The sequence below is a fragment of the Podarcis muralis genome, chromosome 1 (assembly GCF_964188315.1).
Source record: "Podarcis muralis chromosome 1, rPodMur119.hap1.1, whole genome shotgun sequence".
In the NCBI taxonomy this organism is placed as follows: Eukaryota; Metazoa; Chordata; class Lepidosauria; order Squamata; family Lacertidae; genus Podarcis; species Podarcis muralis.
This window is the reverse complement of record NC_135655.1, coordinates 31,316,128-31,338,679: the sequence shown is the minus strand read 5'-3', so window position 1 is coordinate 31,338,679 and position 22,552 is coordinate 31,316,128. Positions and strand designations below refer to the sequence as shown.

The following is a 22,552-nucleotide window of genomic DNA, read 5'->3' as shown; positions in this document are numbered from 1 at the left end:
GGGGGAGGAAGGGAAAGGAGAATGTTAGCCACTTTGAGACTCCTTCAGGTAGTGATAAAGCGGGATATCAAATCCAAACTCTTCTTCTTCTTCTTCTTGGAGAAGATGAGCATAGATATGGGTGAATCCAATACTTGTTTCTGCCATGTTCCATTCGCATGCAGCAAATCTAATATTTTGGTTAATTTTGTGTATCGTTATTACTTAATGAGATTTTAATTTGGCAGCTGTTTTCAAGAGGATTTATGGAGTTGTTTTATGTAAAAAAGTCTCACGAAATCTCCTACTTGAATAAAACGTCTCATTTCTAAATACACAGATTTGATGCACCACGAGGAAGAGACTTCGATAAATTTGAACCTGCAAGACAGCAAGGACCTCATTTTCAAGGGCAACGTTTTGATGGTCCAAGGCCAAGATTTCAAAATCAGCTTGTCGATGGATCTTCAGGCAAACAGGGGACAATCCCCCGGGGCCCAGCAGCAGCATTTTATACTTCCTCAGGCACTTCACAAATGCAGGCTTCCCAAGCAAGTGGACCACGGTGGCGGGGGCCTAGGCCTCCTTTGGGACAACAGAACCATCAGACAGAACATAAGGAAACTTTTACTGATATGAGCAATAATCAGACAGTGGAAAATAAATCTAAACCTAGACCAGATACAAAGGTTACTAGTTCTGTTCAGCCAGGTACAGTCATGTGTAAAGCACAGCAAAATTCATCCAGAAAAGAGGGCAGAGAAACAATGTCAGAAACAAAGAAACCAAGCTCTGCGGAGGCTGAACTGCAAACAGAAGAATCAAAAAAACCTCTTACTTCGGGTGTTCTCCATCAGACACCAGGTTCCACTGTACCAGGGGGGAAGAAAATGTTACTACCAGCGCCGATGGGAAATAAAGAGTTGAATTCTGCAGAAAACAAACTGACTTCTTCTGAAAATAATCAGAGCAAGGAGCCACCTAAACTGGAAAGCCGGGAGAGGGGACAAATCAAGCTGGGAGATAACCAAGCCAAAGGGCCAGCAGGCCGGGGCAGGGGCCAGGGTAGAATGGAAGACAATAGAGGTAGGGGCCGAGGCCGATTTGATGATGCCAGAGGAAGGGGAGTACCAAACAGAGGTAGAGGTCTGACCAGAGATATGGGTGGCAGAGATGTAAACAGTGGGCCAGGAACCCACAACAGGATGCCAGAGGGCCAGTCGGGCAGTTGGGAATCTGGGATGGGCGGACAGTCGAGCAACCAGGAAGGGGCATTGGAAAGGCAATCGAGAAGCCAAGACAGAGGGTTACCAGCTAGAGACAGGGAACCAGCTCCCCAGATGGGCAGCAGAGGCCATGCAGATTGCCGGGAAAGGGTCTTAGGCAGGCAACCCAGTAGTCAGGAAAGGGGACTGGACCGGCTGGCTGGTAACCGTGAAAGGGGACCAGGACGGCGACCTAGTAGCCGGGAGAGGGATATGCACAGACGTGACACAGGCCTTGGAGGTGGTATGGATAACTTGCCTCCATTTCGTGAAGAACCACCCAGGCCTCCATGGTCTTACGGAGAGGCAGGCATGGAAGAGGAGCGCTCATTTGAATACCAAGATATTCCTCCTCTAGAGCGCAGACGATTGGAGGATTGGGAAAGAGACAGATACTGGGTTGAGCGCGACCAGCGATACCATGATGATCCTCTTGATCCATATGAGAGAGATGACTTGTCAGCACACCGTCATCCATTGCCACCTCTTTCACCTCTTCCCCCTCTACCTCCTTTACCTCCAATATCTGCTGATCTTGATAGACGAGAACCATATTGGGATGACTGGGAAAGGCCATTAGGGAGAGAGAGAGAGCTAGACAGAGATCTGGACAGGGTCCGAAGACCCTTGGATATGTATGATCGTGATTCAGAAAGAGACTGGGACAGAGATTACCTTAGACCACTGGGCGACAGAGATACGCTTAGTGATCTGGACATACCTCCTCTCCCACCTTTGCCACCCCTTCCTCCACTTCCTCCTTTAGACAGATACCGTGAGGAGCGATGGCTGGAGGAGAGAGAGAGGGATTTCTACGACAGAGATTCCAGAGACCGGGGGGAGCTCAGAATTCGAGAGTATCCCGAGAGACATGACACATGGAGGGAACCATCTGATTTCCCACCCGACAGGGGTGATTGGGAAAGGGAAAGATTTTCAGATAGGTGGTATTCAGATGAAATCGACAGGTTCCCACGTTTAGATGATCGTCTGGATCCACCACCTCTGCCACCACGCTCATCTGAATTGCTGGGAGACGAGCCAAATTTAGCCTCTGAGCCGTCGTTGGGAGGTGTAATGGTCCTTAGTCAAAGGCAACATGAAATAATCCTGAAGGCTGCCCAAGAGCTAAAAATGCTACGGTGAGTTGGCGGCTGTTCTTGTTTATTTTGCTTTGGAAAAACATTGCTTTTTCATCTCCCCTCCGCCTTCCATTCCCTCTTGCAAATTGCAAAAATACATATAATTAGGTGGTAAATAGCTGTGAACATTTTGGTCAGCTTAGGTGATAGAAGGGTATGCAAGTTTAATAAGTCAAGGGTCATTGAGATAACTATGCTTTAAACAGCACTTTTTATCAGTCTTAAACTAATGAAGTTAAAATAGGTGTTTTTTTTTAATGTTGAAGAACCCCCCATAGAATCAAGAACAGTTCTGCACATAGCATACCTAGGCTAGAAAAAAGTCAAATAACATAGCTGGCGGTGATCACGCTTATCCTTAAAACTGAGTAGTAAATATTCAGGCAGGAGAACCTTGTTCATGCAGACCTGCAGTATTTTTAAGAAATTCAGAAAAGGGAGCCAATGAAAACAAAAGGCCCAGCATTGTCTGTCAGTTCACATGAAGCGGTACAAAGTCCACTCACACTAATATTGCCTTAAAGGAGGGCACTTCACATTTTGTTGTGCTTGGTTTTAAATTACTCTTGTGTAAAGTTGCCAGGCAGTCCTATTACACTGCACTCCATGGATACATCAAATCTAGATTTTCAAGCAGTGCATGTAATTGTGACATTTATAACTCTGAGACAGGAACAAGTGCTAGAGCATGCAGAGGTCCAAGGTTCAATCCCTGGCATCTCTGGGCGGGGCTGGGAAACCCTGGAGAGCCACTGCCAGTCAGTACAAGGCAGCTTCCATTGATATGTAGAAAAATCTCTGTTGCTAGTTCTTGTTGTCAACGGTGGTGTGTTTCGCCATTTACTGAACTAGGAAAGTGGTCTGCAGACGTCCTTTTGGAATATGTGAGAATTCTGATCACAAAGGCTTGAATTCTCTCAACACCAAAATGATATCCTCAGAAATTGCAATGAGATTTGAGCTGGTGTGAAAAAGAAATGTACCTTGGGAGCTAAATGCTCTCTGTGAAGGATCAAGTGTTCGTTTTTGGCACTGAGAAAAGTGTTACATTTTGTTGGAAACATTTGTGTTTTATAAGTCTGCCCTGCTTGTCAAATGACAGCCTAAAGTGGCTAACGGTACTATAGTAAAACAATATAGCAACAAATCAAAATGCACTAAAAAAAATCAACTGAAGCAGAAAAAACCTGCCAGAATCCTAAAATTGCAAACTGCCAAGCAAAATGAGATGAAAAATATTTAAGGGCGGATCAGTTCCATAAAATTCAAGTTGTAGTACAATAAAATATTATATAAGAAACAATAAGAACACAATTTAGAAGCATACATAATATTTCACAGTGCATTACAATTGTGACAATAGGCAGAACAATAATTAAGTGGTCCAGCAAGATGCTCAGCAATTTTCAAGTGCTCCAGGTGGATTGGGGTGTAAAGTTTTGGAAATACTAGTCTAAATGTTTTACAAAGTAGCCAATTTTTAGTTTGTTGCTTAAAATTCACTAGCTTCTCAGCCTAGCAGGCCTCCTTAGAGAGGGCGTTCCACAGTGTTGGTGCCACAGATGAACATAAGTAAACCTGGTGGTTCTTAAAACCTTGTTTAAGACAAATGCATATACTTTTTGTGGTTTTTAAAAGAACATTTAAGATGAATAATATGATTTTTTGACTGCAGAGAACAGAAAGAACATATGAAGAAGATGAATGAATTTGTTCCTGAACTGCCACCACAGGAAATTCCTAGAGCTAGGAAGGATAACTTTCAGGTAAATTAAGTCTTGCTATGGAAAATATTGTGCGAGTGTGACTTTACTGTGATGCACTTTTTTTTTGTATATGTCTTTTTTAAAATGGTGTTTAAATGGAAGCTTTTAACAACTTATGCTTGAGCTTGCTTCCCCACCCCTCCAGACTAGTTACCAGTCATTATGGCTATGCTCTGTATAGACGGTCGGAGGCAGCAGTGGTTCTGCAGCAGGCCTTTCTTGAGAATGAGGCATCATTATGAAGAAATCAGATCTTCATCCTCGTAACTCTCACTGTGATTCCAGTGCACCTTTCCTGCAAATTTCAGGAGACAAGGGAGAGTCTAGGACAGGGGTCTGCATCCTTTAAGACAAAAAGAGCCACTTGGACCGAAGAAAAAACAACTGGGAGCCGCAAAACCATTGCGACATTTAAAACAGTGGGGAGTGTTGGGGCACACAATGCACCTCCTCCCCTCGCTAGTATCCGCCCCGGAGCCGCGGCAAAGGTGTAAAAGAGCCACATGTGGCTCCGGAGCCGCGGGTTGCTGACCCCTGGTCTAGGAGAAGGGTCTCCCAAAGATGTACTGGATTTGGACTATATAGAACTTTAGGAAATCACCATTTTGAATTCAGCTGGGCCACTTCGTTTCTACTGGTGGCAGGTTTTCCACCGCATTAAAGGGTGGCCCCACATAGAGCATGCTAGAGCAGCTGATCCCCGAGATTATCAAAACATGGATGGGAGTTACTGGGTGCCTGTCAAATGTAGCTAAGAAAAAGCACTCCTTATTAACTGAGGGCTGGATTGAACATTTGTAAATTTCTCTACTTAGAGAAATCTCAAAGACACAACCATGTGGAGGAAGTAATGACTTACCACTGCTTCATGGCAAGCAAAACAACACTTTTATAATATTTACCACATATCACCACCAGGTAGCCGCAACTTTATCTGTAGCTGTGTTTTGTCATATTTTGTTTTCACTACTATGGCTGCTCCACATTTGGGTGATTTACAAAACTTGACCTGGCCACAAAAGAACTTTAGATGAGAAGGCGCATTGGGCAACTGGCATTGCTAAGGCAGCAACAGACACAAGTTGTATACAAATTCCTTATGATAAGTTTCAATATTGTAAATTCCATGTAACCACCTTAAAAAAAAGAATTAGCCTTTTCTTTGTACCCCTTTCATCGATGTTGTACCCCAAAAGGCCTGTTTTAAGTATCAAAGTACACATTTGCTATGACAGTATCTGACAACATTTTTAAAATTGCTGTTAATTTCATGTACCTTTTATTTTAAAATATCCTTTTATTTAGGCCTCTTCTGAAATGCACGCTGAGATACCAATAGAGGAGCAATCTATTAAGCCTACGCCAGCTGTAATAGTAAAGCCACCCGTCATGTTTCGGAAAGCTGCCCCAACAGCCAAGCCAGGCACTGCACTTGCAAAGCCATCTGTCCCAGCAACAAAGGGCCCCCTCCCATCGGTAAAAATGCCTGGTCCACCAACAAAGCCAAGTACTCCAATTCCCATTTCAGCTGCAGCAGCCTCTCAAGGTCCAGCTGCTATGGTCAAATCATCACCTGCCATGAGCCAAGAACGTTGGGATGAGGATTCTTTCCAGGGACTTTGGGATAGCAGTGAAGATAAAGGGTTAAAATCAGAGAATGACTTACCTGCATCAGATCTTTCATTACCTTCATCAACAGTCGCAACTTCCTTTGGGTCGGGTATAGCACAACTTTCCAAGCCACCAATTATTCATCAGACTGTTGACTACGGGCATGGACACGGCCATGGGCAAGGTGAATACTGTTTATCTTAATAATGCTAATTAACAGAATGATTATGCCTGTAGCATAAAAAAAAAAATAGCCAATACAATTCTCATCAGAGGAGTGTGCTGGTCTACATTCTGTGCATTAAAAATGGACCCTTTAGGGCATCTTTACGTTGATAATTTAATAGAAAAATTTTTGTTAGGTCTGATTCCCTGATCCTTAAATCGTCTAGCCTGTCTATGAACTAGAATGAGAAAGAGCTCTTGTTTTATTCCTTCCTATACAGAATATGATCTAGAGTATTTGTGTTATGAGATGGCTAATCAATAGAAATAACAAATAATACTTTGGGCCTTATGCAGATAAATAATGGCAGCCTCTATAACTGCCATTGTTCAGTCTGAACTTGCCATTTTACTGCAAGAATATGATGTAAAGGAGAAGATATTGGTAACATTGGTTGTTACCTAGGTATTCATAAACTGATTGTATGTCTGAATGGTTCACAAAACCTAATAAGCACCTTCCGTGTAAGGAATAGCTAAAACATTTCAGGCTAAAATGTTTAGAGAAAAGATAACATGGTGGAGGTTCATAAAAATATGAACAGTGTGGAAACAGAATACTGGACTGGTTTGACATTGGAATGATTGAGGGAGGCAGTTCTGCTTTTTTAATGCTTTTGTTATGTTGAAACATACACTGTTGTGTCAGGTTGCTGCTATATCAAAACACGCCAGTTCCTCCTTGCAGCAAGATTTGATTAAGTGGGGGACCCACTAATCAAAACCAGTTTTGTGATTTTTTGTGCGTTTCTACTTAAGGTTCCTTATTGGCATCTGTTATTTTGTTTTTTGGAAACAAAACAATTAGCCATCAATAAATTACAGCATTGCTAGTTTTTCTTCCTGTGGTATTTTTCTCATGAGAGCTTTAGCTGGGGAATGCCTGTTTTTAATTTAATTACAGCTTTGTAAGTAATGCACAGTACCACATTGTGGCAAATGCTGTTTGATGACTAAGCAATTTATGCAGCTCTTCTTTAAAACAAAAAAGGCAGCTGTTTCCTGTTATTGTCCCTCGAGCTAATGTCTTTGTTGAAGAAATGGCACTTATTGGTTGGCTGATTTAGTTTGGCTTAATTTATTTTTAGTTGCCTTTCTACACCAAGTTGTGCCCACCCAACCAAATTATAAGAGGCATCCACTTATTTTCAGACTACAAAACATTAATGGGGCAAGATGGAGAGAAGCAGTATTCAAAACATATTGGTACATTCAAATAGGACAAAAACCAACAATTCAGCAAACAGAATAAATTCAGTACTGCAAAAGAATTAAGCTGGACATAAATACATTACAGAACAAAACAAAAAAGAGTTAACTGACAATAAAGTTCCAGTTCTTGGATCTAGTCTTACTGCATTCCAAGGGCTTAATAAATGCAGTTCAGAGTGGGAGGGGTCTCCTCACCAGGCTAGATGGTTTGCAGCCGACTACCATCAACATCAATCTTGCAGAGATTGACAAAAGCCAAAGGGAAATGCTGGGGAGGGCACGGATGGTAAATCTTCTTCCCCAGCCTCCAAGATATTCAAGCTGCTGGTGATGGTCTGAATGCATTTATTCGAAGATGGTATCTGGGGCAATCTCTTAATTTTATTATTGCTCATTTGTATTTGACAGATATAACCAGTAAAGGTGGACAAATTCCTTATGGGGAGCGTATAACTCTGCGTCCAGAAGCTCCTCATGAGAGGCAGCCCTTTTCAAAAGGTGGGTGTACTTTGGTGTCTCTGAGATGTCTCTTTTAAGTAGAAGGCAGGCATCAGTTTGATATTTGGTAGGTTCCTTGTTAAAACATACACACATTCCACCTCCTTTTTAAAGCAATATGGCTTTCGCCATGTCTTGAATTCTTGTAAATACTCAAAAGAGTTGTTCTAGATACTATGAAGAACAGCAGCCATCCCCATTCCCAACCTGATGCACTCCAGATGTTTTCATCTATAATTCCTATTGGCCATGGTTATTGGGGCACCAGGTTGAGGACGGCTGATGTAGACTGAGGTGGCAGAATTCAAGACTGTACCAGACTGAAGGTAGGGCGGAATGCCCCCTCATATAAAAAGCTCCCTGTACGTAGAAAACTAGCACGTTGGGGAAGAGAGATTTAGAATAGCCTTCTCCTTGTTGTTGTGTTTTGTCTTGAATGGCGTGTTTAAAATGAAGGAGCATTCAAACATGCAATCCCTTGCTGTAGTCAAGTAGTTCAACCCAAGAAATTTGCTACTTGATGCTTCTACCTCATTCTGCGATCCTGTAGAATAACTCTTAAAATTATTTTGATTTCATTTTCCAGAACATCCAGGCCAACGGGAACGATATCTCAAGGAAAGAGATGCTTATTTTGAGCGGCAAAATAATGCCAATATTGATCACAGAGACTTCAGGCGAGAGAGAGAGCCATACAGGGACCGTATTTCTGGAGAACATGAACGGGAACGATTTGACAAAGAACGCTATCAACGAGATGACAGGTATGTAACATAGGAGGAATAAGTAGGATTCAGAAGTGTGTTTTCAGACAGGTTGCGGTGCTGAGTTTTTGAACTGTCACTTCTCTTTTTGATTTTTGTACATGGGAGTATCTTGTTCTACTTCCACACTCAGAGGGCGTATGCATACCAGTTGCTGGGAATCACAAGTGAAGTGAGCACTGTTGTGTCCTGCTTGTGAGCTGCAGCCTTGTGAGCATATACCATGGGAGGACAGACATTTAAAATTTTCTTCCCCTCTTGGTTGAAAGGTGTACGGCTGAGATTGTAACTGTTTCATACAGGGATATATTACTTGGTGTGGACTTAATAAAGGATAGTCATTGCATCCAGCAGCAAAGTATAGGATTGGCCAGGAATTGGTTTATCAGAGAATCTCATGTACATTTTTGTTAAATGTGTAATATTCAAAGAAATTGTGCAGTTTGTGTTACAATATGCTGTCTTCATTTAGCAGGCCATCTCCTTCAAGAGCTCAGTCCTTTCGTGACAAAGACCATTCAAACTCAAGACGGGGAGGATTTGAAAGACAATCATATGACAGAAAACCTGATCGTCCACCTTATGATCATGGGCCTCCGATGTTTGGAGGTATAAATCTTCAACCTTGAAGAAATATTAGAATATTGAGGTCTCAGAATGAATTTGGGACTATGAACTCGCTTACTTGTTCCTTATAATTAAGGATAAAAGTATTATCAGTGATTGAAGTTGCATTTATATATTTGACCCTCCTTGGTTTAAAGAGAGGGGTTTTAAGGATAATCATATTTGCATTACAATGTAATGGAACTTTTTTATGTGAAGCACCCCAGGAATTTGATTGAAGGGCAGTATAGCTACATCTATAATAAATAATGAACTGTGTTCAGTCTGTCTGATTATTGGCCAGGCTAGTGTGGAATCATAGGAGTTTGAGTCCAACAACATCAGAAGGCCACAGGTTCCCCTTCCCTGCCTTAAGCAATAACTATGAAGTTTGAGACTCAATATTTTCAGTATTCGAAGCCTTTGCATGTACTGAATAGATACTGGGCTTCATCCAATACACTGCTTTGTTCATGCAGTAAATGTCCTCTTGTGCAACAGAACTTCCCTCACCTCTTCTCCCCTGCAATCTTCCCATGCACCCTCAAATTCTGCTATATGGATTGGGGGACCCTCTGGAGAAGATTTTGGGGGTGCACAATGAAAGGAGAGGAAGGAAGTCCTGTTACACAAGTAGAACTCTTTTCACCCAGCGTTAGATACAGTCCATTATAATTATGTACAGTGCAATCCTGTGCATGTTTTCTAAAAAGCAAGTCCCACTGAGTTCATTGTGACTTACTTCTAGCTAAGTGCATGTAGAATTGCAGCCATTGTCCTATATACAAGAATAATCTATCTCATTCTTATAGTAAGACTTTCATGCAGACAGGCTCTTAGGTTTCTTCATTCATGAATCACCCAATGTGGTATCACATGTACAAAGCAGGTGCTGCACATTAAGCATTTCTTGATTTTCTTTATCTATTCCCCCCCCCCCCAAAAAAAGGATTATGCAAAGTTGTATTTGGAAATTGTGCTACACATGGTAATAGAAAATTATTATGCCTTGCAATGTGTTTTTTTGGCATTTGCTTTCCTGATTAGACCCTTGCATGTTCTTAGATACATGTTCCAATTCAAGCAATATATCTATTATTCAGTACATATGAGAACACACCTTTATTTATCCTATTTCTGAGAGATTAATTTTCTCATAATCATTTCTCTTGTTTGTCCTTGTGGCTAAAATCAAAGTAGCACATTTTTTCTCCTGAAACAAAGGTTCATTAACTTTCCTAAACCACAGAAGAAGTCAGTATCAAAGTCTCTAGCTTGAAGGGAAAATATTATTCATTCATTTTTATTGCACTATGCCATCTTTTGGGGTTCTTCTTTGTTTTTGTTCCAGTTTAGAAACTTAACTTTAAAATAAATAAATCAATGAAATGTACAGACTAATGAGTAAATTGCCCACAAAGCATATTGGAAACAGAAGTGGAAGTCTCTTAGGAACTAATGGTCTCTTAATTCAGTGCATAATTTTAGTTAATTTTGTTTTTCTCTCTTGTGTGAACTTCGTGTTAAGGTGATCGCAGAAATTACCCTGAAGAAAGAATGCCCATTTCTGCTCCGTCATTACCCCGACAACCACCACCTGCCCCTCGTGTAGAGAGGAAACCAGAATCTAAAAATGTGGATGATATACTGAAGCCACCTGGAAGGGAGAGTAGACCAGAGAGGGTGAGTAGTGTGAATGTGGCTTTCTAATCTTAAATAACAAAATGCATGAGAAATAGACACTTCAGCTAATGTTTATGTAATGTGTAATCTCCCCAGACAGATTCCCATGCCTTCCAAAGTTTGACTGAATTTGGATGCAGTTCTGCTCTCCAAGCACAGCCAGATCTCCCCTCTCCTTGCTTGCTACCCAGTGAGGGTGAAAGCAATCCCCGCACAGGGGCTGCCATGATTGAGTAGCAAGCAAGAAAAGGAGTTGACTGGTCTACCATTACCATTCCTCATGCTGCGAAATGTGGTGCCTGGTTGATTCTGTGGTTGCAAAATGTTTCTCTCAGCAGCTCCCAGTGAGAGAACAGTGAAGTTGTTACAATAAAGAAGTGTAAACCACCTTGGGTGCCTTGGCAGAAAGGCGGTGTATAAATGCAATATGTAAATAATAACACAATTCATTTATGCTGTCTTTGTTTTAGATTGTCATTATCATGAGAGGATTGCCAGGCAGTGGAAAGACTCATGTTGCTAAGCTTATCAGGGTGAGTGAATAACCAGCAGCTTTCTTTTGCATCTTCAGTCTTCACAGAAGAGTGGAACGCGCTTGCATTTTGGTCCCAGCTGTCTGAGTGCACAGTTTCCTTTATTTAATCATTCAGAGCTCTAAAATATATACAGTGGTACCTCAGGTTAAGTACTTAATTCGTTCCGGAGGTCTGTACTTAACCTGAAATGTTCTTAACCTGAAGCACCACTTTAGCTAATGGGGCCTCCTGCTGCCGCTGTGCCGCCGGAGCACGATTTCTGTTCTCATCCTGAAGCAAAGTTCTTAACCTGAGGTAATACTTCTGGGTTAGCGGAGTCTGTAACCTGAAGCGTATGTAACCTGAAGCGGATGTAACCCGAGGTACCACTGAGGTGGCTGGATTGACTTGAAATGAAGAGGGGAAAACAGAATTCCCTCTTACTAAATGTGAGGGGGTGCTGTATGTTCTGAGTTGAAGCACTTGCACCATAAATGCAGGCTATTTATTGTGTGTTTCCTTCCCAGGATAAGGAAGTTGAATGTGGAGGAGCCGCACCCAGAGTGCTCAGCCTGGACGACTATTTTATCACTGAAATAGAGAAAGAAGAGAGAGACCCTGATACAAAGAAAAGAGTTAAAAAGAAGGTACTCCATTTCAGTTGTTGATTAGCTCATTGTCTTAGATCCATAGTGTCCCACCTGACTACAGAAAGGATCCTTCTGTTTGTGGAAGGCACTAAGATCCAACAGAGATTCTCCCTAGATGAAGGGGAAAGATGATTTTTCAACTATTTGCCCTTCCTCCCAATCCTCTGGAACATATTTTCTTAGGACATGGGGGACTGTAGGGGGGGAGGAATAATTGGTGGTTCCTCCAGCATATGTCTGGATCCAACTTTTGCAACATATTTCTTCTCCATTACGTATGGACCACTGCAGTAGTGTTCAATGACAACAGGAGGCAGAGATAGGAAAGCTGGGCTGCATAGAGCTTTCAGACAGCACCATGTTGCGCTTTGAAGTCCTGAATGTTCCCATGGCCATCTATTGGCAGTCATGGGAACTGCAGTATGATGACATCCTTACAATTTTATTATGTAGTATTTACCAGTATATGTGATATATTTACCAGCATATGTGATAGCAGTAACTGAATTTCAGATTTTAGCAAGAAGGCTTGTTCTTCTTTTAGCTAACCTTCTCTTTTTCTGGAGCAGATTTTAGAGTATGAATATGAAGCTGATATGGAAGAAATCTATCGTGCCAGCTTATTCAAAACTTTCAAAAAGACTTTGGATGATGGGTTTTTCCCCTTTATCATCCTTGATGCCATTAATGACAGAGTACGCCATTTTGAGCAGTTCTGGAGTGCTGCAAAAACAAAAGGTTTTGAGGTAAACATTATTGGATAATCTCTGTCATTGTTAGCTGCTCTAAAACAGGTTTTCCATGCCCTTCAACCCTGAGCATTAACACTGGGCCACCGGCAGCCAAGGCAAACTCAAACTTGGGTAATAATAATAATAATAATAATAATAATAATAATAATAATAATAATTTATTATTTATACCCCGCCCATCTGGCTGGGCTTCCCCAGCCACTCTGGGCGGCTTCCAAAAGAATATTAAAATACTATAATACATCAAACATTAAAAGCTTCCCGAAACAGGGCTGCCTTCAGATGTCTTCTAAAAGCCTGGTAGTTGTTGTTCTCTTTGACATCTGGTGCGAGGGTGTTCCACAGGGAAGGTGCCACTACCGAGAAGGCCCTCTGCCTGGTTCCCTGTAACTTGGCTTCTCGCAGTGAGGGAACCGCCAGAAGGCCCTCGGAGCTGGACCTCAGTGTCCGGGTAGAATGATGGGGGTGGAGACGCTCCTTCAGATATACTGGACCAAGGCCGTTTAGGGTTTAAAGGTCAGCACCAACACTTTGAATTGTGCTCGGAAACGTACTGGGAGCCAATGTAGGTCTTTCAAGACCGGTGTTATGTGGTCTCTGCGGCCGCTCCCAGTCACCAGTCTAGCTGCCGTGTTCTGGATTAGTTGTAGTTTCCGGGTCACCTTCAAAGGTAGCCCCACGTAGAGCGCATTGCAGTAATCCAAGCGGGAGATAACCAGAGCATGCACCACTCTGGCGAGGCAGTCCGCAGGCAGATAGGGTCTCAGCCTGCGTACCAGATGGAGCTGGTAAACAGCTGCCCTGGACACAGATTTGACCTGTGCCTCCATGGACAGCTGTGAGTCCAAAATGACTCCCAGGCTGCGCACCTGGTCCTTCAGGGGCACAGTTACCCCATTCAGGACCAGGGAATCCTCCACACCTGCCCACCTCCTGTCCCCCAAAAACAGTACTTCTGTCTTGTCAGGATTCAACCTCAACCTGTTAGCCGCCATCCAACCTCCAACCGCCTCCAGGCACTCACACAGGACCTTCACTGCCTTCACTGGTTCTGATTTGAAAGAGAGGTAGAGCTGGGTATCATCCGCATACTGATGAACACCCAGCAAAATCCCCTGATGATCTCTCCCAGCGGCTTCACGTAGATGTTGAAAAGCATGGGGGAGAGGACAGAACCCTGAGGCACCCCACAAGTGAGGGCCCAGGGGTCTGAACACTCATCCCCCACCACCACTTTCTGAACATGGCCCAGGAGGAAGGAGCAGAACCACTGTATAACAGTGCCCCCAGCTCCCAGCCCCTCAAGACGGTCCAGAAGGATGTTATGGTCGATGGTATCAAACGCCGCTGAGAGATCCAGCAGAACTAGGAAACAGCTCTCACCTTTGTCCCTAGCCAGCCGGAGATCATCAACCAGTGCGACCAAGGCAGTTTCAGTCCCATGATGAGGCCTGAATCCCGACTGGAAGGGATCCAAATGGTCCGCTTCTTCCAGGCGTGCCTGGAGTTGTTCAGCAACCACTCGCTCAATCACCTTGACCAAGAATGGAAGATTTGAGACTGGGCAATAGTTGGCTATCGTGGCCGCATCTAAAGATGGTTTTTTAAGAAGCGGTTTAATAACCGCCTCTTTCAGCAGGTCTGGGAAGGCTCCCTCACAGAGGGAAGCATTCACCACCCCACGAAGCCCATCGCCCAGTCCTTCCCGGCTAGCTTTTATAAGCCAGGATGGGCAAGGATCAAGGAGACAAGTGGTTGGTTTCACTCGTCCAAGCAGCCTGTCCACATCCTCGGGGGTAACAGATTGGAATTGATCCCACACAACTTGACTAGACAGGACTCTAGCACTCTCCCGCCCCGGCCCTGCTCCCACGGTGGAGTCTACCTCTTCTCGAATCTGAGCGACTTTATCTGCAAAAAACTTTGCAAAGTCATTGCAGGAGATCATGTGGCCCGTACTGGGCCCCGATGTCGCAGGTGGTTCCGCTAAATTGCGAACCACCTGAAAGAGTCTCCTGCTGCTGTTTTCCGCAGATGCAATAGAGGCGGTGAAGAAAGTCTTCTTCGCCGTCGCTATCGCCACTTGGTAGGCTCGACATTGAGCTCTAACCCGTGTCCGGTCAGATTCAGAATTGGTTATCCGCCACCGGCGCTCTAGCCGTCTCAACGATTGTTTCATTGCCCTCAGATCCGTGGAAAACCACGGGGCTGTCCGGGCTCCATGCAATCAGAGAGGGCGCTTTGGAGCCAAACAGTCAATAGCCCTGGTTAACTCCACATTCCAGCGGGCCACCAGGGAATCAGCTGAAAGGCCATCAACATGGGATAAAACATCCCCTACCACTCTCTGGAAACCATTTGGATCCATTAAGTGGCGGGGGCGGACCATCTGAATCGGGTACCTGTAGGATATAAGGACAGTACTGCCAAGAATGTTAAGGGGGTGATTGGAGCCCAGAAAATTTCAGGTTCAGTCCCTGATACCAGCAGGTAGGGCTGGGAATTTATTCCTATCTGACACCCTGGCAAACGACTGCCAGTCAGGGTAGACAGTTCTGAGCTAGATGGACCAATTGTCTGATTTCATGTTAGGTAGCCTCTTAAATCTTTCTTAATGGCCTCTTAGAATGGCAGCCAGTTGTGGAATTCCCTGCCATCAGAGTACCATTTTTTTTTGTCTCCACCTAAAGAAAGACAATAAAAAGTTCCTGATCCAGGTGCTGTAGTTTACTGGGGAATTGTTGTTTTGCGTTTGCCACGTAGTTTAATGCTGCCTTTACAGTGCTTTGTTTTTATAATATATTTGTTGTTCTGTTGTTAATTACTATGAAAGCCTCTCTAGAAAAGAGCAGTAAAATCCAAGAAATGACTGAGGGGCATGAGCACACAGGCCAGTAGTTTTCCACATATAAGTCCAAATGGATCCTTGGCACTGATCGTGCATTATTTTAGCCTTGCCTTTTCCATTTAAATTTGCACACACACCTCCTTAGTTCACCAAGCTTACTTTGGAAAATATGTTGGGGATGAATCAGATGTTTCTGAGCACATTCTCTCTCCCCCCCCCCCCAATACCATGCTTTCTAGGTCTACCTAGCTGAAATTACTGCAGACAACCAAACTTGTTGCAAGAGAAATGTCCATGGACGCAAGCTCAAGGAGATCAGTAAGGTAACTTTATAAAGTTTTGGAGTCACAGAGGTAACTAACATTTTCTTAGAGCTACAAGAATTACTCATCCTTCTGGGGGGTAGGGGAGGCAAACTTGTCTCTTTTGAAGGTACTTCATTTTATGGTACCACATTGGTCCTAGTAGCCAAAGCATTCTTTATACTGAATATTGTAGAAACTGCTCCAACTCTCATTTCCCAATTCCAGATGGCTGATCATTGGGAAACAGCACCCCGTCATATGATACGTTTAGACATTCGCTCTTTGCTACAAGATGCTGCTATTGAAGAGGTGAGATTTCCAAGAAGCCAACTTACCCATGTATATGATATTCATGGCTATAGAAAAGATGAATAGTTATTAAAGTAGAAAGCAGGTACAGGATTTGACTACAGATTCATTGTTTAGTGAAATCTTAAACTGAAATGTAGTAGACATCTGGAAGAATTGTACACTCCCGAGGCCGCCACAGGACTCCCATGAGAAAACACACAGCAAAACATAGTGGTTTGACTGATATCATTCCATAAAGTACTTTCTCTCTTTCACTCTTGAGTAAATACCTTAGCTTTCTGAAAGAGATTACTGTAATTGTATGGGTCAGTGACTTAGGATCCTATACAGTATACTATGGGTACAAATACACATTTTCACACTTAATACAGGCATAACAAGTGTCTGAAGAAAGTCATCTGCTCAAGACTTTTTAAGTTGTCTGCCACTGTAAGAAAGCATAGGAATTTGTACATTTTGAGTTTTTTTAAAAGCAACCTATTTGCATATATGTGGAGAGAAAGAGAAGTATTGTAATGTAAAGTTATCAATATTAAAGATCGTGTGTGGAACAGAAAAGCAAGTTGCAAATTTCTCATCCATTTCCGAGGTGAGAAATAAAAGAATAAATAAATACAGTACAATTCTGAAGAAAAGATAAATCTTACTTACCGTATTTTTCGCACCATAGGACGCACTTTTTCCCTCCTAAAAAGCAAGGGAAAATGTGTGTGCGTCCTATGGAGCGAATGCAGGGGGGAGGCAGGCGGGAAAAGCCCCCAAGAGCCGCACACAAGCTCCGTGCGCTCTTGCGGGCTTTTCCACAGGAGGGAGAAGGAACTGACTGGCCGCATCAGTCCCTTCTCCCACCTCCCAGGAAAGCCAGGAGAAGCCGTGCAGCCCTTTTAAAGTGCGCGCGGCTTCTGCCGGTTTTGCGGGAGGTGGGGGAATTCCCCCACCTCCCAGAAAAGCCAGGAGAAGCCGCGCAGCCCCTTTAAAGAGCTCACGGCTTCTGCGGGCTTTTGCGAGAGGTGAGGGAATCCCCCCACCTCCCAGGAAAGCCAGAAGAAGCCGTGTAGCCCTTTTAAAGTGCGCGCGGCTTCTGCCGGTTTTGCGGGAGGTGGGGGAAAAGCCATCCCGCTCACTGCCTTGCCTTCTTCCATAGCTGCGCGCAACCCCTCCGCAAGGGGAGGCTGCGCGGGGCTAAAGGGGAAGGCAAAACAGTGAGCGGGATCCATCCCGCTCGCTGCCTTGCCTTCTTCCATAGCTGCGTGCAACCCCTCCGCAAGGAGAGGCTGCGCGGGGCTAAAGGGGAAGGCAAAACAGCGAGCAGGATCCATCCCGCTCGCTGCCTTGCCTTCTTCCATAGCTGTGCGCAACCCCTCCGCAAGGAGAGGCTGCGCGGGGCTAAAGGGGAAGGCAAAACAGCGAGCAGGATCCATCCCGCTCGCTGCCTTGCCTTCTTCCATAGCTGTGCGCAACCCCTCCGCAAGGAGAGGCTGCACGGGGCTATGGCTTCTTTAGCCCTGCGCAGCGTCTCCCGGCAAGGAGAGGCTGCATGGGGCTAAAGGGGAAGCCAAAACTTGGCTTGCTCCATAGCTGCGCTCAACCCCTCCGGCAGGGGTACGCTGCTCTTTGGGGCTGGGGGGGGGGAAAAGATTTTTTTCTGTATTTCCCCCCCTAAGAACTGGGTGCGCCCTATGGTCCGGTGCGCCCTATGGTGCGAAAAATACGGTATATAGTATATACATATCTTTGATTCAAAAAAATGTTTTTGAGTCTCTCTTATTTAAGCACAAAGTTAGTGCTGCAACATCTCTAACAAACAGGTAATGTGTAGTTTTCAAATTGTACCTTGGCTTAGGTGGAGATGGAGGATTTTGATGCAAACATTGAAGATCAGAAAGAAGAAAACAAAAAAGATGCAGAGGAAGAAGAGAGTGAACTGGTAGGAAACACATCAGCCCAACCCCATCAACAAATTTATCTTATTACAGTGCCTAACAGGGATTCTGTCTGCACTAAAATCCAAATCCCCTCCCCCTGGCTGATACCATTTCCAACAATATGGGAGTTCTGGATTTATACTTCATTATTTTAGAATGGAGAAATTTTCTTTGAAATCCTGAATGTAGAAAGAGATGTTCAGATTGTTAGTTTCGTTTTGCTGTTTTCTGAAGAATTGTTCTTAACTAAACTTTTTCTAGCTATAAGAAATAGCTCTTGGATTGAAATCCTGTGCTTGATTGAAATCCTGTAGCCCCCACTACAGGATTTCAGCCTTTGAAGATCTTAAGTAAAATATTTCCTTCTCATTCAGCTGATAAGAGAGCAGTCAGCAAAGAGGCAAATTGTTCTCCCAACTCCAAAAAGCAGAACTCTTTAAACGTGACATTCCTGCAACAAAGTACTTTCAATACTGCATCTGAATGGAGGACAGAACTCCTCTGGAACTCTGATGCAGAGGCAAGACACATCATTAATGTAGTCACTGATGACTGAGAGGGGGACATTGATCTTCATCTTTCACTCTCTTTCCTCTTGAAGGGGACTACAAAGTAGAAAATGTTAGGATATGCTGAAACACAGTACTAACAATCCTTTCTTGAATTCTATATTCCTCTTTCCATCTTCACATCCTGCTAGCACCTTGGTTGAAGGGCAGGATAATTCCACAGACGTGCTCTTTTTATTCTTTTTGGCCTAGCTTGGAGACTGCTTTTGGAGTAGTAGCCATTTTAGGCGAAATGCAGATAGTATATTCCACAGGCACATCAGGGCATGGTCCCAGGTGACCAAAATTTCCAGCTGGAAATCAACTGGAATTCAAATGGTAAGACTATCTTCTAAGAGATCTGAGAGATGTTCCTCATGTCATTGCTGTTCAAGTGCATGAGTCTCTCAGATACTTTAAAAGGGCATGAACAGTCCCCTGCAATCTCTGCTGTAGACTGTGCCATAAAAGACTGTGGTAGTACTGAATGTTTCTACCAGAAGCGTATATGTCATCTCTATCACCTGAGGTTAAAAGCTCTTAAAGATGGGAATGAAATAGTTCAAGCCGGGAAAAACCTTCACTGAGACTGGTCATAAGCACTTGTGGGAGGACCTACATAACTTTACTGTGGCAGATAAGGATAGTTTTCTTCATGTTCCATGTTGGGCAGTGTGTTCTGTAGAAACTTATGGCTGAAGCATTTGAACAACTTCTTCTTTGGTGATCACTCGTAGCCAAGTAAAATTGCCTTCCATAAACAAGGTTTTAACAGTGAGTAACAGTAAGTGACTGTGGAGGCCAATTCTGGATCCACACGTCCTTCCACAGTGGGGACATAGGTTTCCGGACTAGAGTTGATCATGGTGAGGGTTTGCCAAGCGTGCCTTCCTCTATGCACCTTTCTCCCTTTTGTCCTGAGTTTGACAGTCTTCAACGCCCATGACACCTGTGGTAAAAGCTGTTCTCCAGTTGGAGCGCTCACAGGCCAGTGTTTCCGAGTTGTTGGTGTTTATACCACATTTTTTTAGATTTGCCTTGAGAGAGTCTTTAAACCTCTTTTGTTGACCACCAGCATTACATGTTCCAATGGAATGGAACATTGGAACATAAGGCTCATAGCCAAAGGGAGGTTGTTGTTTCCTTTGCTCAGCGTGAGTGGAGATTACATGTTTAATGGCTTAAACGAAGCTAGAAGACCCAAGATTGCTTGGTTAAGAAGCTGACAACCAGATAGTCTTTTCTTTCTAATGCAACACCAAAGTCAGGAAGAAATCGGACAACAGCCCAACACAGAATCCGTTGCCTGTGGGAAGTGGGTTGTTGCTACAGCTCTTCTACAGCATATGGCAATGCACAATCCCCAGCCAAGATGTCCGAGAGAGAGAACAGTTGGATTGTGTGTATTGTGCCAGATTTGTCCTGTTTTTCCTAACCAGGTCAAGCCTCCCCACTAAAAAAGAAGAAATCCAGTTAAGTTTTTGGTGCCATTGCTTACTTCTGAGATATGGAAGGTAGTCATTTTGGCTGTTGAACAGCACTTACAGGTCTTACATTCCACTATTGAACAACTCATCAAGGAAGTTCCACTGGTACCTCCCCTCCCCTTCAGTGATAATAGGGCACAATTAACACTTTCTGAACTTCAAGATCCTGAACCAGTTCACCCCAAAAAGAATTCTGAATTGAAGTTCCTGAAGAAGACAAAGTGCCATGCATCAGTTGATTTTGACCATTCTTGGGTTCTGCAGCTTACTTATGAGATTTCTGAGATTCATATATAATTGAACCATGAGAAGGTGCTGTATTCAGAGACATGTCAAGAAATAATTGATGCATCTCTGACAAAGAAATAACCAGTATCAAGGTAAAACAGTTACTCAAGGTACTGGAAAAACCAGCTGGAAGCTACGAGCATCATGGCAGTGGAAAGACCTCTTTGGACTTTGATACACATTCCTGCTTTTTGGTGACAATAATTTGAACAAGCAAAACTGAGGTGATCCTGACTGTTTTATGGAGACCATGTTTCTTTGATTATTCTCTCTCTCTCGCACACACACATATATATGTATATGTATACGTATATGTATATGTATATGTATATGTATATGGAAATCAGCCCTGAGTGCTCACTGGAAGGACAGATCGTGAAGCTGAGGCTCCAGTACTTTGGCCACCTCATGAGAAGAGAAGACTACCTGGAAGAGACCCTGATGTTGGGAAAGATGGAGGACACAAGGAGAAGGGAACGACAGAGGACGAGATGGTTGGACGGTCTTCTCGAAGCTACCGGCATGAGTTTGACCAAACTGCGGGAGGCAGTGGAAGACAGGAGTGCCTGGCATGCTCTGGTCCATGGGGTCACGAAGAGTCAGACACGACTAAACGACTAAACAACAACAACATGTATATGTATATATGCGCCGCAAACAGCCAAATCCCAGCATCTGGAATTCAGTTGGCTTTGCTGATCTGCCTGGAAGTTGAGCGGCAGTAGCTAGAGATGAAAGGAGATGCCCCAGCAATGACTGCTAACATTTTGATATCTCTCAAAGCATCCAGCAACTGGCTCCTGAGATCTTTGGAAGTTCTGCTGATGGCAAGAATAAAAGTCTGGGTAACCTGGAAGACAAAGATATAGGAGGTTAAACATACAACGAGATATAATTCCATGTCTCAAATGAGTGAAACTTTATGATAGTGGATACATTTAAGTTGTGATATAATCAAAATGCTTCACAATGCATATATATTCAGAACTCCTAACTCCTCCCTGGTATATTGGGTCAAGAGCCATTTTTAGAAGCTTGTTAGTGACATGTTTCAAGTTGGTAAATTGTTTATTTACTTTTCAAATTTTTATTTTTGAAAGGATAGAACGTTTACAGTATTGTATTTGAGTTTTATTTTAAATCATTTTTTGTTTACAGAACCCAAACAGGAATATAACCATTTTAAAGGGTTATAAAATGAGTGTATCAGAAATATAGTTGATACATTATTATTATTATTATTACATATTTTGAGGGTGACATATTTACAGTGGTGCCCCGCAAGATGAATGCCTCGCAAGACAGAAAACCCGCTAAACGAAAGGGTTTTCCGTTTTTGAGTTGCTTCGCAAGACGATTTTCCCTATGGGCTTGCTTCGCAAGACGAAACGTCTTGCTAGTCTTGCGATCCCCCCCCCCCGCTTTCCCCCCCTTTTTCTAAGCCACTAAGCCGCTAATAGCCTTTTAGCAGCTAAGCCGCTAAGCCTTTAATAGCCGCTAAACCGCTAATAGCGCTAATCCGCTTAGCCGCTAATAGGGTTGCTTCGCAAGACGAAAAAACCGCTAGACGAAGAGAATCGCGGAACGGATTCTTTTCGTCTTGCGAGGCACCACTGTATAGTATTACTGCTTGTGGGGAGGTCCATTGTGAATTATATGAGGACACAAGGATGTTTCCACGCTTTAGAATCAATGATTTCTATTTGTAGTACTTCGTCATTGTATTTTTGCTGTCTTAATTTCAGTTGTAAGGCTTTGTACAAAAGTGGACTGTTGGTTAAGCTTCCTATTAAGCTGGAGCTTGGAACTCTAAATGCATATGCAAGGTGAACTATTTGGATAATATACTCCAACTCAAAGAGCAATGGTTTTGACTTGATGTTCATAGAGTATTCAGTATTTACCTCAGAAGGTGTAAGAGCTTCAGATGCTCAAAGTCTGTTCATCTGGTATAGCCACTGAGTTCTCTTGTTTAAAAGTCTTCAGATCCAGCACCATTAGGTAGATTTTTTTTTTTTTTGTGGGGGGGGGACACAGATCTTTTACAGTCCATGTAAAAGACCATGAGGATGTTGCCTTCCTCAGGAGGGTAGCCTGTTCCTGACTGTTTCCCAATAATCCCCTTCTGAATGTTAATGAGAAACAACTATTAGGATGAAGGATAGCAGCTA

The 22,552-nt window shown here is 43.3% G+C and overlaps 1 protein-coding gene across 4 annotated transcripts in view; it reads left to right on the top strand.

Moving 5' to 3' along the window:
* YLPM1 (YLP motif containing 1) overlaps positions 1-22,552 on the top strand; it is a 54,167-nt gene that overhangs the window by 16,601 nt on the left and 15,014 nt on the right. For 3 of the 4 annotated variants that reach the window (XM_077925574.1, XM_077925593.1, XM_077925587.1), the window contains 13 exons: positions 320-2,386; positions 4,062-4,152; positions 5,458-5,947; positions 7,609-7,698; positions 8,285-8,462; positions 8,935-9,071; positions 10,597-10,751; positions 11,222-11,284; positions 11,794-11,913; positions 12,486-12,662; positions 15,756-15,839; positions 16,047-16,130; positions 17,977-18,060. In XM_077925574.1, coding sequence (XP_077781700.1) covers positions 320-2,386; positions 4,062-4,152; positions 5,458-5,947; positions 7,609-7,698; positions 8,285-8,462; positions 8,935-9,071; positions 10,597-10,751; positions 11,222-11,284; positions 11,794-11,913; positions 12,486-12,662; positions 15,756-15,839; positions 16,047-16,130; positions 17,977-18,060 — 3,820 coding nt within the window. The remainder of the gene's footprint in view (positions 1-319; positions 2,387-4,061; positions 4,153-5,457; positions 5,948-7,608; positions 7,699-8,284; positions 8,463-8,934; positions 9,072-10,596; positions 10,752-11,221; positions 11,285-11,793; positions 11,914-12,485; positions 12,663-15,755; positions 15,840-16,046; positions 16,131-17,976; positions 18,061-22,552) is intronic. The other variant, XM_077925583.1, reaches the window with a different exon arrangement.